At 36.6% G+C, this 16,232-nt stretch overlaps 1 protein-coding gene across 2 annotated transcripts in view; it reads left to right on the forward strand.

The window, feature by feature from the left end:
• The window catches only part of ZFAND4 (zinc finger AN1-type containing 4), a 93,777-nt gene that overhangs the window by 68,628 nt on the left and 8,917 nt on the right, over nucleotides 1-16,232 (forward strand). For both annotated transcript variants that reach the window (XM_046028094.1, XM_046028095.1), the window contains 3 exons: nucleotides 128-275; nucleotides 13,981-15,153; nucleotides 15,865-15,919. In XM_046028094.1, the coding sequence (XP_045884050.1) occupies nucleotides 128-275; nucleotides 13,981-15,153; nucleotides 15,865-15,919 (1,376 nt within the window). The remainder of the gene's footprint in view (nucleotides 1-127; nucleotides 276-13,980; nucleotides 15,154-15,864; nucleotides 15,920-16,232) is intronic.

Consider the following 16,232-nt stretch of genomic DNA (forward strand, 5'->3'; position numbering starts at 1 on the left):
GTTCTTTACATTGGCAAGATTTAGTCTTGCCATTATTCTTAGCATTAGCGACATCTATACATAAATATTTTTAGTCATTGAGCAGGTATCAGAAACATCTCAGTAGTAATTACTACTTTCTTTGCAGTGGTGGTTCTGTGTATAATTTGTATACGGATGAAGATGAAGAAATTGAGCCTTCTCCTTCTGGACAACAGATAATTGAAAATTCAATAACTATGAATAAGATGAAGCTGCTGAAGGCTAAGATGGAGAACATGAATCACAGCAAAAAGGTGAAGCTGTTGGCATTTGGCCAGGCTTTTCTGTACTTTGTCCCTGCAGGGCTTACAGCATTGGGGTCTGTTGGTAACTGTGAAAACAGATTATTTATAAAATACTGTTCTTTTCAAGTTTCTGGCCTCAGTTATTTATTGAGATATTAAAAGTGATGAATTGGTTTTTTTAGGCCACCACTATTTACTGTGATATGCTGCACTTAAAATAGTTGGTTGTTTTTTTAAAATTTCTTAGCTCTAGTAAGAAGGATAATAAAAAATAGCCTAATATTAATCTGTCAATAATTACTTTTTAAAAATGCTCTGTTAATATTTGCTTATTATGGATATCTCCTCTATTTGGGCTTTGAAAGAAATATACCTATGTTTAGCTGTTCTAGATACTGTCAGTTTTCCAAAGTGATTCCAAAATAATTGAACCAGTTTACATTCCGTCCAGTAATGAATGAGAGAGGGTTTTCACATAGTCTTACCAGCATTTGGTATAATTCTTCTTTTTTGTTTTTCTCATTTTGATTGATATGTAGTGGCCTCACATTGTGGTTTTAATTCCTCTGACTGATGAGGTTGAGCACCTTTCTCGTATTTATTGGGTGAAATGCCTGTTCAGATCTCTTGGACATTTTTCTATTCAGTGGTATGTTTTTTGCTTATTGATTTTTTTTTGGTCTTCATATATTCTGGATATAAATCCTTTATCATACACACACACACACGTCTTCATATATTCTGGATATAAATCCTTTATCATACACACACACACACACACACACAAATCACTACTCTGTTACTTTGCTTTTCACTCTATTAATAACTAATCCCTTTTTCTTTCTTGAAATATAATATATACATATAAGGTTCACAGATCTTTAATGTACAGGTTGATGAATTTTTACCTTATACACTCATGTAGGTACAACCCAGATTAAAATAGGACCAGGTTTCCTTATAACCTTTCTCTACTCCCAGAAATAACTACTATTCTTACACTTGTCACCAAAAATTAGTTTTGCCACTTGTTGAACTTTGTATAAGTAAATATCCTATTTTTTTTTTTTTTTTTTTTTGGTCTGGTTTCTTTTGCCCAACATCATGCTTTTGTAAATCATTCATGTTGTGGGTATTAGTTCATTCTTTATTACTGGCTAGGTACTATTGCATTGTATGATGATTCTTCTGTTTGTTTCTCTCCTTTTGATAGGTTGAGTTGTTTGTAGTCTTTGACTTTCATCGGTAAAGATGCTTTCAACATTCTTATATATGTTTTTGGTGGACATATGCACTCTTCTTTGGGACATAAGCCTAGGAATGGACTGGTCATAGGGTAGGTTTATGTGTAGCTTTAGTCACTATGCCAGACAGTTTTGTGAAAGCTCTGTAATTATTCCTTTCTCATTTAGATTTCTAACCCCTCTAAAAAAAAAAAACAAAAAAAACCAAACTTAAAAGAAGTGTCATGTGAAGTAGGGTAAAGAATTTCTTTCAAGTGGAGAACAATTGACCTAGCTCTATTGAAAAAAATTTCTTTCCCCACAATCTAAATGTTTATGCATTAATAAAACACAAAGCAAAGGCGACAAAGAGAAATCGACAAATCCAGTTATTTTAGAAGAATTCTACACTTACACTCTGAAAAAATTGATAGAAAAAGCTGGTGAATCAGAAAGGATGTAAGAAGACATGAATAACACTATCAACCTTCTTGTTCTAATTGACATTTACAGAATGCTCCACCTAAAAACAGCAGAATGTACATTCTCATTACAGTCACTCAGAACATTTACTAAGATAAATCATATTGTTTGCTATTAAATGAGTCCCAGTAAATTTGAAAAGATTAAAATTATACAAAAAGTCTCTCTTATTATAATGGGATAAACTTAAGAATCAGTAACAGATATATGGAAAGTCTAATATTTTGGAAATAACACACTTCTCAGTAATCAATGGGTCAAAGAAATCCAAAGAGAAATTAAAAACCATTTTGCATGGAACAGAAATGTTCTGATAATGTGAATTACTTTTTTTTAGTATGAAGTCATTATTACGCTCTTAGAATGAACCACTCCTAGTTGTGACAAATTTTCCTTTTTTTATCTTTATATTTTATTTGCTAATATTATATTTAGGACTTTTGTTTATCAGAGAAATTGGTCTGTAATTTTTTTTCTGACATACAGCAAAATTGAAAGAATTTTACAGTGAACACCCATTTATCTACCACCTAGATTTTATAATTAACATTTTTTAACAGTTGTTTTTAGTTATGGTAAAATATACATAAAATTTACTGTCTTAATCATTTTTAAGTTTACATGTTGTTCAGGAGAGTTAAGTACATTCATACTGTTTCACAATCTTTAGAACTTTTTCATCATGCATACTGAAACTCTGTATTCATTAAACAATTCCCTGTTTCCCTGCTCCCCCTGCAGTCCCTGGCAACCACAGTTTTGCTTTCTGTTTCTGTAAGTTTGACTCTAGATACCTTCTATAAAGTGAAATCATGGTTTTTTTGTTGTTGTTGTTTTGTGAATGATTTCATTTAGCAATGTCCTCAGAGTTCATCCATGTTGTAACATGTCACAATTTCCATACTTTTAAGGTTGAGTAATATTCCATTTGTGTGTGTGTGTGTGTGTTTGTGTATATAAAAATATACAACATTGTATTTATCCATGCATCTCTTGATGGAGATTTGTGTTGCTTCCACCTTCTGTCTGTTGGGAAGAATGTTGCTAGCAACATGGGTATATAAATCTCTTTGAAAGCAAGCCTTTAAATATATACCCAGAATTGCAAGATCATATGGTAATTCTGTTGTTAACTTTATGAGGAATTGCCATATATTTTTTCTATATTTTTTTTCTATAGTTGTTGTATGTGCCATCTTACAATCTACTGATGGTACACCAAGTTTTCAGTTTTTCCATATCCACACCAACACTTGCTGCTGTTTTGTTATTTTTTTTTATTTTTTATTTTTTTAGATTTTATTTATTTATTTGACAGAGAGCGAGATCACAAGTAGGCAGAGAGGCAGGCAGAGAGAGAGGAGGAAGCAGGCTCCCTGCGGAGCAGAGAACCCGATGTGGGGCTCGATCCCAGGACCCTGAGATCATGACCTGAGCCAAAGGCAGCGGCTTAATCCACTGAGCCACCCAGGCGCCCCTGTTATTTTTTTTTTTTTAAAGATTTTATTCATTTATTTGACAGACAGAAACCACAAGTAGGCAGAGAGGCAGGCAGAGAGAGAGAGGAGGAAGCAGGCTCCCCGCTGAGCAGAGAGCCTGATGCGGGGCTCGATCCCCGGACCCTGGGATCATGACCTGAGCCGAAGGCAGAGGCTTTAACCCACTGAGCCACCCAGGCGCCCCTGTTTTGTTATTTTTTAAAGAGTAGTCGTTCTAATTAGTTTGAGCTGATATCTCTTTGCAGGTTGATTTGCCTTTTTCTAAATATTAGTGATGTTGAGCATCCTTTCATGTGCTAGTTGACCATTTGTATATCTTCTTTGGAGAGATGTCTATTGAAGTCTCTGGTCCATTTTTGAATTAGGACATTTGTTTTTGTCATTGAGGCTTAAGAATTCTTTAGAAACATATTCTGGATATTAAAGTCTTAGGAGATACATGATTTGCAAATATTTTCTCCTGTAGGTTGCCTTTTTACTCTGATGGTGGTGACCTTTGATACACCAAAATTTTAAATTTCGATGTGGTCCAGTTTATCTATTTTTACTTTTGTTGCCCATACTTTTTTGGTTTCATATCCAAAAAATCATTGCCAAATCCAATGTCATGAAGCTTTTCCTTCTGTTTCTTTTCTAAAAGTTTTATAACTTTAGGTCTTACATTTAGATCTTTCGTACATTTTAGGTTATTTTTTATATGTGGTATAAGGTAAGACTCCACCTTCATTCTTTTATATGTGGATATCCAGTTTTCCCTTTTCCATTTGTTGAAGAAACAGTCTTTTCCCCATTGGGTGGTCTTGATACTTTGTTGGAAGTCATTTGACCATATATGTGAAGGTTTATTTCTGGGTTATCTACTCCATTCCATTGGTTGATGTGTCTGTCTTTCTGCCAATACCACATCTTTATTTTTCTATTAAAATATAATTGACATACAGTATCCTGTTAATTTTAGGTATACATCATAGTGATTCAGTATTTTTGTATATTATGAAATAATCCCCAGAATAAAACTAGTTACCATCTGTCACCACACAAAGTTATTACAATATTATTAACTATATTTCCTATGCTGTACATTACATCACCATGACATTTCTTTTATAACTGGAAGTTTGTACCTCTTAATTCTCTTTACCTGTTTTGTCCTGCCCAACCCCGCCCCATTCTGGTAACCAGCAGTTTGTTTCCTGTATCTTTGAGTTTGTCTCCATTTGCTTTTGTTGGATTGTTTTGTTTTTTAGATCCCATGTATGTGAAATCATGTGGTATTTGTCTTTGTCTGTCTGATTTATTCCACTTATCCTAATACCTTCAAGGTCTATACATGTTGTTACAAATGGCAAGATTTTATTCTTTTTTTTTGGCTAATATTTCATTGGATATATATACCACATCTTGGTTTCTTCCATATCTTAACTATTGTAAATAATGTGACACTGAACATAGGAGCATACATCTCTTTCAGTTGATGTTTCTATTTTCTTCAGGTCGATACCCAGAAGTAGAATTTTGATATACTGTATGGTAGCTCTGTTTTTAATTTTTTTTAAAGATTTATTTGCTTGAGAGAGAGCATGAGTGGAGGGAGGGGCAGAAGGCAAGGGAGAGAGAATCCGCAAGCAGCCCCCCTGCTGAGTGTAGAACCCAGTTGGGGGCTCACTTCCAGGCCCCAAGATCATGACCTGAGCCAAAATCAAGAGTCAGACACTTAACCAAATGAGTCACCCAGGGTCTCCTATTTTTAATTTTTTGAGGATCCTCCATACTGTTTTCCAGAGTGGCTGTACCAACTGGCATTCCCACCAAACGTATGAGGGTTCCTTTTTCTGTATATCCTTGCTAATCCTTGTTATTTTAATTTTTCTGGTAATAACCAATTTGACAGATGTGAAATGATATCTCATTGTAGTCTGGATTTGCCTTTCCCCAATGATTAGTGATACTGAGCATCTTCTCATGTGCCTGTTGGCCATCTGTCTGTCTTCTTCGGAAGAATGTCTATTCAAGTCCTCTGCCCATGTTTTAATGTGATGGTTGGTTGTTCGATATTAAGTTATGTAAGTTCTTTACATATTTTGGATATTAACCTCTATCAGATATATGATTTGCAAATATCTTTCCACATTTAGTAGGTTGCCTTTTTGTTTTGTTGCTTTCCTTCACTGTGCAAAAAAAGCATTTTAGTTTGATGTAATCCCATTTGTTTGTTTTAGCTTTTGTTGCCCTTGCCTAAGGAGACTGGCCCCCCAAAACATTGCTAAGACCATTGTCAAATAGCTTATTTCCTATGTTTTCTTCTAGGCGTTTTATAATTTCAGGTCTTACATTCAAGTTTGAGTCCTTTATTTATTTATTTATTTATTTATTTATTTATTTTTAAAGATTTTATTTATTTGTCAGAGAGAGAGAGAAAGAGAGAGCACAAGCAGAGGGAGCAGGAGTCAGAGGGAGCAGGAGGCAGAGGGAGAAGCAGGCTTTTCACCTAGCAAGGAACCTGATGTGGGACTTGATCCTGAGACCCTGGGATCATGATCTGAGCCGAAGGCAGGTACTTAACCTAACAGAGCCATCCAGGAGTCCTCATTTTGAATTTATTTTTGTATAGGGTGTAAGGTACTGGTCTAGTTTCATTCTTTGGAATAGTACACTCTTGACTACTGTGTTGCTTTGTAATAAGTTTGAAATCAGGAAGTGAGAAACCTACAATTTTGTTCTTCTTGGTTAAGTTTGTTATGGCTATTTGGAGTTCCCTGAGGTTCAATATGAGTTTTAGGATAGATTATTCTATTTTTTTTTAAATCTTTTTTTTTAATTATTTTATTTTATTTTATTTTTATTATTATTATTTTTTTTAATTTATTTGACAGAGAGAAATCACAACTAGGCAGAGAGGCAGGCAGAGAGAGAGGAGGAAGCAGGTTCCCTGCGGAGGAGAGAACCCGATGTGGGGCTCGATCCCGGGACCCTGGGATCATGACCTGAGCCGAAGGCAGAGGCTTTAACCCACTGAGCCACCCAGGCGCCCCAGATTATTCTATTTTTGAAAAAAATGTAGTTGGGATTTTGATAGAGATTACATTAAATCTTTATATTACTTTTGATTTATGGCTTATTTAGAAGTGGCCGCCTTAGTTTCTGAACATGTGGAATATTTATACCTTTTTGTTATTGTGGTTTACTTTCACTGTCATCAGAGAACATACTCTTAATGATTTCAAGCCTTTGATATTAGTTAAGGTTTAATTTGTGACAAAGCATATTGGTTAAGTGCCACTTGTGCCCTTGAAAATACTTTGTAATGAGTCACTATATGTAATATTCTGTATGCATTAATTAGATCAAGTTTATTGTGGTGTTCAGATCTTCTGTTTCCTTTCTGGTGTTTTTGTAGGGGGTTTATTTTCTCTCCATTTTTGAGAGAGGTTTATTTAAAAAGTCTCCCTATTTTGTTATAGCTTTGTGTGTCTCATTTTTATTTTATGTATTTTGAAACTGTCATTTGATCTAATACAGATTTGTGTGATATCCAAGGAATTGTAGTATCTAATATTTGTATTATTATAAAATGTTTTATCTCTAGTAATGCACTTGTCCTAAAATCTACTTTGTCACTAGTAACATAGCTATCCTAGCTTTCTTTTCGTTTGTGTTTCTATTGTATATTCTTTCTCTTCTTTTACTTTCAATATCTTCATGTCCCTATATTTAGGATTTGTTTCTTCTAACTGGTATATGGTTAGTTTTATTATTTTTCAATTTTATATTTTATTGAAGTATAGTAGACATACAATGTATTCTCTTTTTAACCTAAACTGCCAAACTTGTCTTTTATTTTACTTAAAGTTTAGTGAATAACTGATATATTTGGATTTTTATCACCTTTGTTTTTTGCTTAACCAGCTGTTTTTTTTTTTCTGATTTTTAAAAATTTATTTCTTTTTTCAGCGTAACAGTATTCATTGTTTTTGCGCAACACCCAGTGCTCCATGCAAAACGTGCCCTCCCTATTACCTACCACCTGTTCCCCCAACCACCCACCCCTGACACTTCAAAACCCTCAGGTTGTTTTTCAGAATCCATAGTCTCTTATGGTTCGCCTCCCCTTCCAATTTTTTTTTTTATAAACATATAATGTATTTTTATCCTCAGGGGTACAGGTCTGTGAATCGCCAGGTTTACACACTTCACAGCACTCACGATAGCACATACCTTCCCCAATGTCCATAACCCCCTCCCCCTCTCCCAACCCCATCTCCCCCCAGCAACCCCCAGTTTGTTTTGTGAGATTAAGAGTCATTTATGGTTTGTCTCCCTCCCAATCCCATCTTGTTTCATTTATTCTTCTCCTATCCCCCTATGTTGCTTCTCCATGTCCTCATATCAGGGAGATCATATGATAGTTGTCTTTCTCCGATTGACTTATTTCACTAAGCATGATACCCTCTAGTTCCATCCACGTCGTCGCAAATGGCAAGATTTCATTTCTTTTGATGGCTGCATAGTATTCCATTGTGTATATATACCACATCTTCTTTATCCATTCATCTGTTGATGGACATCTAGGTTCTTTCCATAGTTTGGCTATTGTAGACATTGCTGCTATAAACATTCGGGTGCACGTGCCCCTTCGGATCACTATGTTTGTATCTTTAGGGTAAATACCCAATAGTGCAATTGCTGGGTCATAGGGTAGTTCTATTTTCAACATTTTGAGGAACCTCCATGCTGTTTTCCAGAGTGGTTGCACCAGCTTGCATTCCCACCAACAGTGTAGGAGGGTTCCCCTTTCTCCGCATCCTCGCCAGCATCTGTCATTTCCTGACTTGTTAATTTTAGCCATTCTGACTGGTGTGAGGTGATATCTCATTGTTTAACCAGCTGTTTTGTTTCTTTTTCTCTCCTTCTTGTCCTTTTTTGGATTAGTCTATTTTTTCCTTATTTAGTTTTTGTTCTGCATTACTTTCTTGGTTATGGATACTTACACTGGTTTTTCAGGTGATTACCCTGGAGATTATAACGTGCAACCTTGACTATTAAATTCCAATTAAAATGATGTTTATTGCTTTCCTGTTAATGACAGAATTCTAGGACTCTAACTGTACTTATATATTCAAATATCTTTTGTGTCATTGTTATCATATATTAATTTTACAAAAATTTTGAACTTCTCCAATTGTTTTATATTGCCCATATTTTACTTATATTTACCCACAAATTAAGCTTTTCTGTTGCTCTTTTTTCTTTTCTGCAATTATGTGCTTCCTTCAGGGATTATTTTACTTCTGTCTGAATCATATCTTTTAGTATTTCTTTTTCATTTAGGGTTCCTAACAATGGATTCTTTCAACTTTTGTCAGAATACTTACTAATTTTATCTTTCGTATTTTGAAAAATGTTCAGTCTTTCTGAAATGTTATAGGACCAGTACAGTGGACACCCATGTACCTGTACCTCAATTCACCAATTATCATTTTTACACATTGCTTTCTGTCCTTGTTTCTTCACCTGATCCATCTGGGAGTTAGTTGCCGGTATCATTACCCTGTAAGTACTTCATTTTGTGTTTCTCTCTTAAGAACAAGGGTCTTCTGCATAACCACAATTCAGTTATCATACACATGATTTATCCTTGGTACACATTCTGTCAGCTATATTCCTATTCCTCAGTATCCCAGTAATGCACTTGATTTTATTTGTTTTGATTTTTTGCTGTTTTCAATCTGGGGTCCAGTCAAGAACCATACATTGCATGTAGCTGTAATGTTTTCTTGGTCTCTTTTATACAGAACTGTGTCTAGCTATGAAAGTCCTATATGGCATCTTCTTCCATTATGAGGCTGCTTCGTCTCCGTTGCCAATCTGTTTCGTGTAGCCACCTTCAGCAAATATATCTAGTTAGATCGCTGGATAACTTGCGGCCGCTTCTACGTCGGCACTGCAGCTTCACCTTGTGCTTTTATATTATGGAGACAGCTGCTTCTTTAAACCTCTACTAGCTCCAGACTTTCCTTCTGCAGTTTCCTTACCTCTGAACCATCATAGATTTGAAGAGAGTTAGGGCCTTCCTTTGGATTAGACTCTGGCTTAAGGGAATGTGTGGCTGGTTTGATTTTCCATCCAGACTACTAAAACTTTCTCCATTTTTACAATAAGGCTGTTTTACTTTCTTATCATATTTGAGTCCACTAGAATAGCACTTCTCGTTTCCTTCAAGAACTTTTTCTTTACATTTACAGTCCGGCTGTTTGGTGTAAGAGGCCTGGCTTTCAGCCTCTTTCAGCTTTCGACATGCTTTCCTCACTAAGCTTAATCATTTCTAGCTTTCGATTCAAAGTGAGAGATGCACAATTGTTTCCTTCACTTGAGCACTTCAAGGCTATTGTAGTTCTAATTTCAATATTGTTGTTTCTCAGGGAATAGGGAGGCCCAAGGAGTGGAGGAGAGTTGGGGGAATGGTCTGTTGGTGGAGCAGTCAGAACACACACAACATTCATCAATGAAGTTTGCCATCTTGTATGGGTGGGATTCATGGCACCCTAAAACAATTACAGTAACATCAGAGATCACTGATCACAGATAGCCACGATAAATATAATAACGGAAAAGTTTAAAATATTGTGAGAATCATCAAAATGTGACACAGAGACATAAAGTGAACAAGTGCTATTGGAAAAATGGCTTCGATAGACTTCCTTGATGCAGGGTTGCCACAAACCTTCAATTTGTAAAGAATGCAATATCTGTGAAGTTCATTAAAGCAAAGTATAATAAAATGAGATATGCCTATAATTTTTATTTACCCAAAGGAATATTAATCGTTGTGTGTAGACAAAACTGAGGCTTTTGTGTGGTGAAGTAAGTTTCTTATTTCAAGAGCACTATCTTTTCTTGGTATAGTGAAATGTAGTTTTTAAAAAATCATAGTACTCTTTCATTGGAGAGTTGGGTTGTTGTGTTTTCTGACTTGGTAACTCCCTTTTGTGTCTATGGATCCTTCCTTTTATTTTCTTACTGCCTTCTTTATCTTCACTATCAAGTTCTCAATGGAGAACTTTCAGTTTACCCCTACTTCCCCCAGAAGTCATGTCTTCTTGAAGCTATCCCCTTAGGTTCTGAACAGTTTCAGGTCACTTGCCTTTGGTTTCCCAGCAGCTCATGTTTTAATATCCTAGATCTAGGGATGCCTGGGTGGTTAAGTCATTTAAGCATCTGCCTTTGGCTCAGGTCATGATCCCTGGGTCCTGGGGTTGAGTGCCATATTGGGCTTCTTGCTTAGTGGAGATCCTGCTTCTCCCTCTGCCTGCTGCTCCCCCTGTTCATGCTCACCCATCCTCCCTCTCTCTCTCTCTGACAAGTAAATAAATAAATATTAATATCCTAGATCTTAAACCTCTTTTCAGTATTTTCATAATCAAGTGGGATTTTCTCTTTTAAGGGTTTATTTTATCGCTGTTCCATCATCCCTAGCTTACCTACACCTCTCTTTTTCTTCCTTTCTTCTTTTCCTTCCTCTCACTCTCTCTTTCCCTCCCTCTTTTCTCTCTTCCTCAGTCCCTCTCTGTCTTACTGCCTTTCTTCCTTCCTTTCTGGCTCAACATATTTTCTTGTCTCTCACCACAAGTATAAGCTTTGCAGATGAGTCTCCTAGATTTGGGTATTTTTCTCCTTATAGGTAATTTGAAGTTAATTTTATCTGTCACCTGGTTTTGATGAAGGCATGAGTTATGGGTTATTTTATTTGCTTATTTGCTTGTTGATTTGTATTGTTTTTTGGAGGATGCATGGAGAAGTTCAGATTTAGGCAACCACCCATTAATCTCTACAGCCCAGAAGTCATCACCTTTATTTTTGAAGAATATTTTTGTTGAGTAGAGAATTGTAGTTTGATAAGACAGTGCCCCTAGAGTATAAGCAGCTGCAGGAGCCAGCATATCTTTTTTTTTTCTTTTTTTTAAATTTCTTTTCAGTGTAACAGTATTCATTTTTTTTGCACCACACCCAGTGCTCCATGCAATAAGTGCCCTCCCTAATACCAACCACCTGGTTCCCCCAACCTCCCACCCCCCGCCCCTTCAAAACCCTCAGATTGTTTTTCAGAGTTAATAGTCTCATGGTTCACCTCCCCTTCCAATTTCCCTCATCTCTGTTCTCCTTTCCATCTCCCCATGTCCTCCATGTTCTTTGTTATGCTCCTCAAATAAGTGAAACCATATGATACTTGACTCTCTCTGCTTGACTTATTTTGCTCAGCATAATCTCTTCCAGTCGTGTCCATGTTGCTACAAAAGTTGGGTATTCATCCTTTCTGATGGAGGCATGATACTCCATCATGTATATGGACCACATCTTCCTTATCCATTCGTCCATTGAAGGGCATCTTGGTTCTTTCCACAGTTTGGCGACCATGGCCATTGCTGCTATAAACATTGGGGTACAGATGACCCTTCTTTTCACTACATCTGTATCTTTGGAGTAAATACCCAGCAGTGCCATTGCAAGGTCATAGGGAAGCTCTATTTTTAATTTCTTGAGGAATCTCCACACTGTTCTCCAGAGTGGCTGCACCAACTTGCATTCCCACCAACAGTGTAAGAGGGTTCCCCTTTCTCCACATCCTCTCCAACACACGTTGTTTCCTGTCTTGCTAATTTTGGCCATTCTAACTGATGTCAGGTGATATCTCAATGTGGTTTTAAGTTGAATCTCCCTAATGGCTAGTGATGATAAACATTTTTTCATGTGTCTGATAGCCATTTGTATGTCTTCATCGGAGAAGTGTCTGTTCATATCTTCTGCCCATTTTTTGATATGATTATCTGTTTTGTGTGTGTTGAGTTTGAGAAGTTCTTTATAGATCCTGGATATCAACCTTTTTGTCTGTACTGTCATTTGCAAATATCTTCTCCCATTCCGTGGGTTGCCTCTTTGTTTTGTTGACTATTTCCTTTGCTGTGCAAAAGCTTTTGATCTTGATGAAGACCCAAAAGTTCATTTTTGCTTTTGTTTCCTTTGCCTTTGGAGACATATCTTGAAAGAAGTTGCTGTGGCTGATACCGAAGAGGTTACTGCCTGTGTTCTCCTTTAGGATTCTGATGGATTCCTGTCTCACGTTGAGGTCTTTTATCCATTTAAAGTTTATCTTTGTGTACGGTGTAAGAGAATGGTCAAGTTTCATTCTTCTACATATAGCTGTTCAATATTCCCAGCACCATTTATTGAAGAGACTGTCTTTTTTCCACTTATATTTTTAACTGCTTTGTCGAAGATTATTTGACCATAGAGTTGCGGGTCCATATCTGGGCTCTCTACTCTGTTCCACTGGTCTATGTGTCTGTTTTTATGCCAGTACCATGCTGTCTTGGTGATCACAGCTTATCTTTCCAAGGTTCTTCTTTCTTTGCAGTTTTAGCTCCTCTGTTTCTTGCCTTCACTGGTGTCCACTGAAGTATCTGGCTTTTCTTGTATTTCTAGGTTGGGAGTGTTGTTTAGGTCATCAGGTGTTCCATCCTTTCCTGATGCACTTTTCAACCAATATCTTGAGGCTTGATATCCTTGATTTTTAAGTTTATCCATAACATCATGAATTGTCTATAATACTTTCATCAGAACTTAGTGTATGGAGGACCTCTAGACCAGTCCCCAGTTCTGTGATTTGCTACGAAGACTCACAGTACTAGCATATAGTTGCATTCGTGGCTAAGATTTATTGCAGCAAAACAGTATGAAGTAAAATCTTCAAAGGGAAAAGGCTCATGACTCAAATCCAGAGGAAACCAAGTTCAAGCTTTCCAGAATCCTTTCCCAGAAGAGTCTCATGGGGCATGCTTTATTCCTCTATCAATGAATTGTCTCAGCACATCTGTAGATATTGTGAGACTCTGTGTCCAGGGGTTTTATCAGGGGTCATTGATGTAGACAGCCTCTGCCTAACATGTACCAAAATTCCAGACTCCCAGAAGGAAAGCTGGTATTTAGCATAAATGATATTGCTTATACCAACAGGTTAGGCACTTTTCAGTTAGGGTGGTGGGAATGCTCTTTAAATGTAAGTTCCTAGAAGCTACCCAAGGGCCAACCTTGCAAGCAGGCCTTTGCAACGGTAACAGTTTAGACCTGTTACCTCTTTTCTGTAGTGCCTATATAGTCAACACCTGTTCATCTTACTAGGAAAAATTGTTGGGGGATCTAAAATAGGTTGGTGATATCCTATCTCCTATAAATCAGTGAATTTTCTTCTCAGGAAAACTCTGACAAATAATCAGTAGTGAGGAAAATAAAACAAAATTCATTTTCTTTACCATTCTCAAGAAATCATTCCTTAGTGAAGAAAGAGAGCAAAATTCTTCTGTCCTTAAGCTTAAGATTTTAATCTTTTAAGACATTTTTAATTGTGGTTATCAAAATGCCAGTGTTGCACTAAATAACATTTTCTTCCTTCATTAGTTTTTGTTAATAGGTAGACAAAATGACTGTGAGAAATTATATATTCACTCTTTTTTTTAGCCTAAAAAAGCTGTCAAGGTAAAACCTCGTCCACCTATAGCTCCTCGACCTTCTAGTAGTTCCACGGCAGCTGCTCGCCACAGATTAAGGGTTCTCCCCCACATTGGGCAGTCTTGTTTACCTTCTCCTGGGAATGCATGTCTACCTGAAACTTCCAACAATGCAGTTTCAAGTTTGGCAACTTTGCCCCCTGCTGATAGACCCCTATCATCTATCACTAATGATTTTCTTAAGGAAGATGACAACTGGGAGAGTAAGACACTGTCTCATTCCAATAGTAGCATCAAACTACCACCTCAGATACCCCACACGGAATTGGAAAATGACAAAGAGCTTGCTGATTCTGTTCTCCACCTTGGATCGTCCTTGCCTAGGCGGACAAAACACTTTTCAGGAAATTTGTCATCTAATAATGAAGATGACACTGTTTTATTTTCAACTTCAGAAGAATGTGTAACTGAAGAATCACTTCTGCCTGAAGTGGGCTCATTTGCTACATTTACAGAAGGAAACACTGATGAACAGAGCAGTGGCTTAGAAGTCACACAGAAGGTAAATCCAGAGTTCTTACTCACTAATGATGATAAAGGGTTGAAAGCTGCAGAGCAGCATCTTAAACATGTTGCAAGAATGTTGAGTGGTGAATCAGTAGAAACTACAGTTCTCAACCACCGTGAATTAAGTCCTCACAAGAATAGACTCTTGTCACCTCTTCGCTGTTCTACACCAATGTCACTCCATAATTCTCTGGGGAAGTCACAGAGACAGTCCAAATGTTTTGAGTCTGGGAATCTCCAGTCTTCTGCATCACAAAATGTGCTTCGGTCATTGGATGTTCGAAATGTAACTGATTCTTCTTTCTCTAGGACTACTCGCTTTCGAGCTGTTAAAGTTGATTCACCCGGGAAAAGATCTGATGTTATTTCTAAAGTTGAGGCTCGGGATATCACAGAAATGGCTAACAAGGCTTCCAAAGAGCCTGTTGGTTGTGTAAATAATATAGGTTTTCTTGCTTCGCTGGCCCGGAGCGCAAGCAGAGATAGCTTACAGAGCACACGTGGAGCAGGCAGGCTTCGGACCTCTGGAATCGGACTGTCTACAAGCCTCCAGCATTTCCAGGAGGAAAATCTTAGGAAAAATTCTCCCCAGGTAGAACCTACAGATTTTTTTCTAGTAAGTATTTGCCTTTCAGTATGTTCTACTCGTTATCTTTATAGTCATTCAACATATTTAAAATTTGTTTTTTTGTTTACATAAGTAAGGAGGTGTAAGGATGAATTCTTTTCATAAGTTTCTCTTACTGTTTATCTAGTTTGTAGAAAATATATTTGACAGTTGAATTTTAAATGTTTTAGTCCTAAATTGAGAACTGTAATTTGAAAATAATTCTGTGTAGACAATTTATGACATATTTTTATGCTGAATATTTTTATTAATTTTTCCCAAATAAGAACTTCTATTTATTCCATCAGATTTCATTCTCTTAAGGAAAAATAGTAAGTATAATATTGCTCGATTGGAGAAACAAGAGTCCAAATTAATTTAATTAAAATTTTAATTAAATGAAAGCCTAACAGCATTTCCATGATAAAATACAACCACAAGTCTTTTAACTAAACTGAGGGTTGCTGGAGAGGGAGATGGGAGGGGCATGGGGTAATTGAGTGTCCAGCATTAAGGAGGGCACGGGATGTAATGAGCACTGGGTGTTATATGCAGCTGATGAATCATTAAATTCTACCCCTGAAACTAATAGTATACCATGTGTTAACTAACATAAATTTAAATAAAGTCTTAAAAAAATACAAGTATTTCATGTTTAATGATCTTTTCTTCTGTTCTTCATTAACTTACCACTGTAGATGTTTTGTGTTTTAATTATAGTCTGCCCGTGGTATTGGAATGAATGGAAATAACACAGCAGCAGGGAAAAGAGTAGGTAAGCTGCTGATGATTTTGAAAATACACGCCTAACAATCATTTCATTATGCATGTTGTTGTGTTTTCAGAGAGAGATAAGAAGAACATTCTTTGTGGTATGTATGGAGTAAACTCTCCCTAAACTTTGTTCCACTTAAGAAAATGCTTATGAAAACTGACTGTAGGACATATTTGAAGAATAAAGCAAAAATTGAAATTGAGGTCTCTGTTGCCTGGGAAAAGATACGGTCCATGTGAAAAGACAAGAAGAATGAAGAACTAACGTGTAGTTCCCAACCCTCTCAGTTACTAGCCACACTACAGCCATTCTG

This window comes from Meles meles, chromosome 13 (genome assembly GCF_922984935.1).
Source record: "Meles meles chromosome 13, mMelMel3.1 paternal haplotype, whole genome shotgun sequence".
Classification (NCBI taxonomy): Eukaryota; Metazoa; Chordata; class Mammalia; order Carnivora; family Mustelidae; genus Meles; species Meles meles.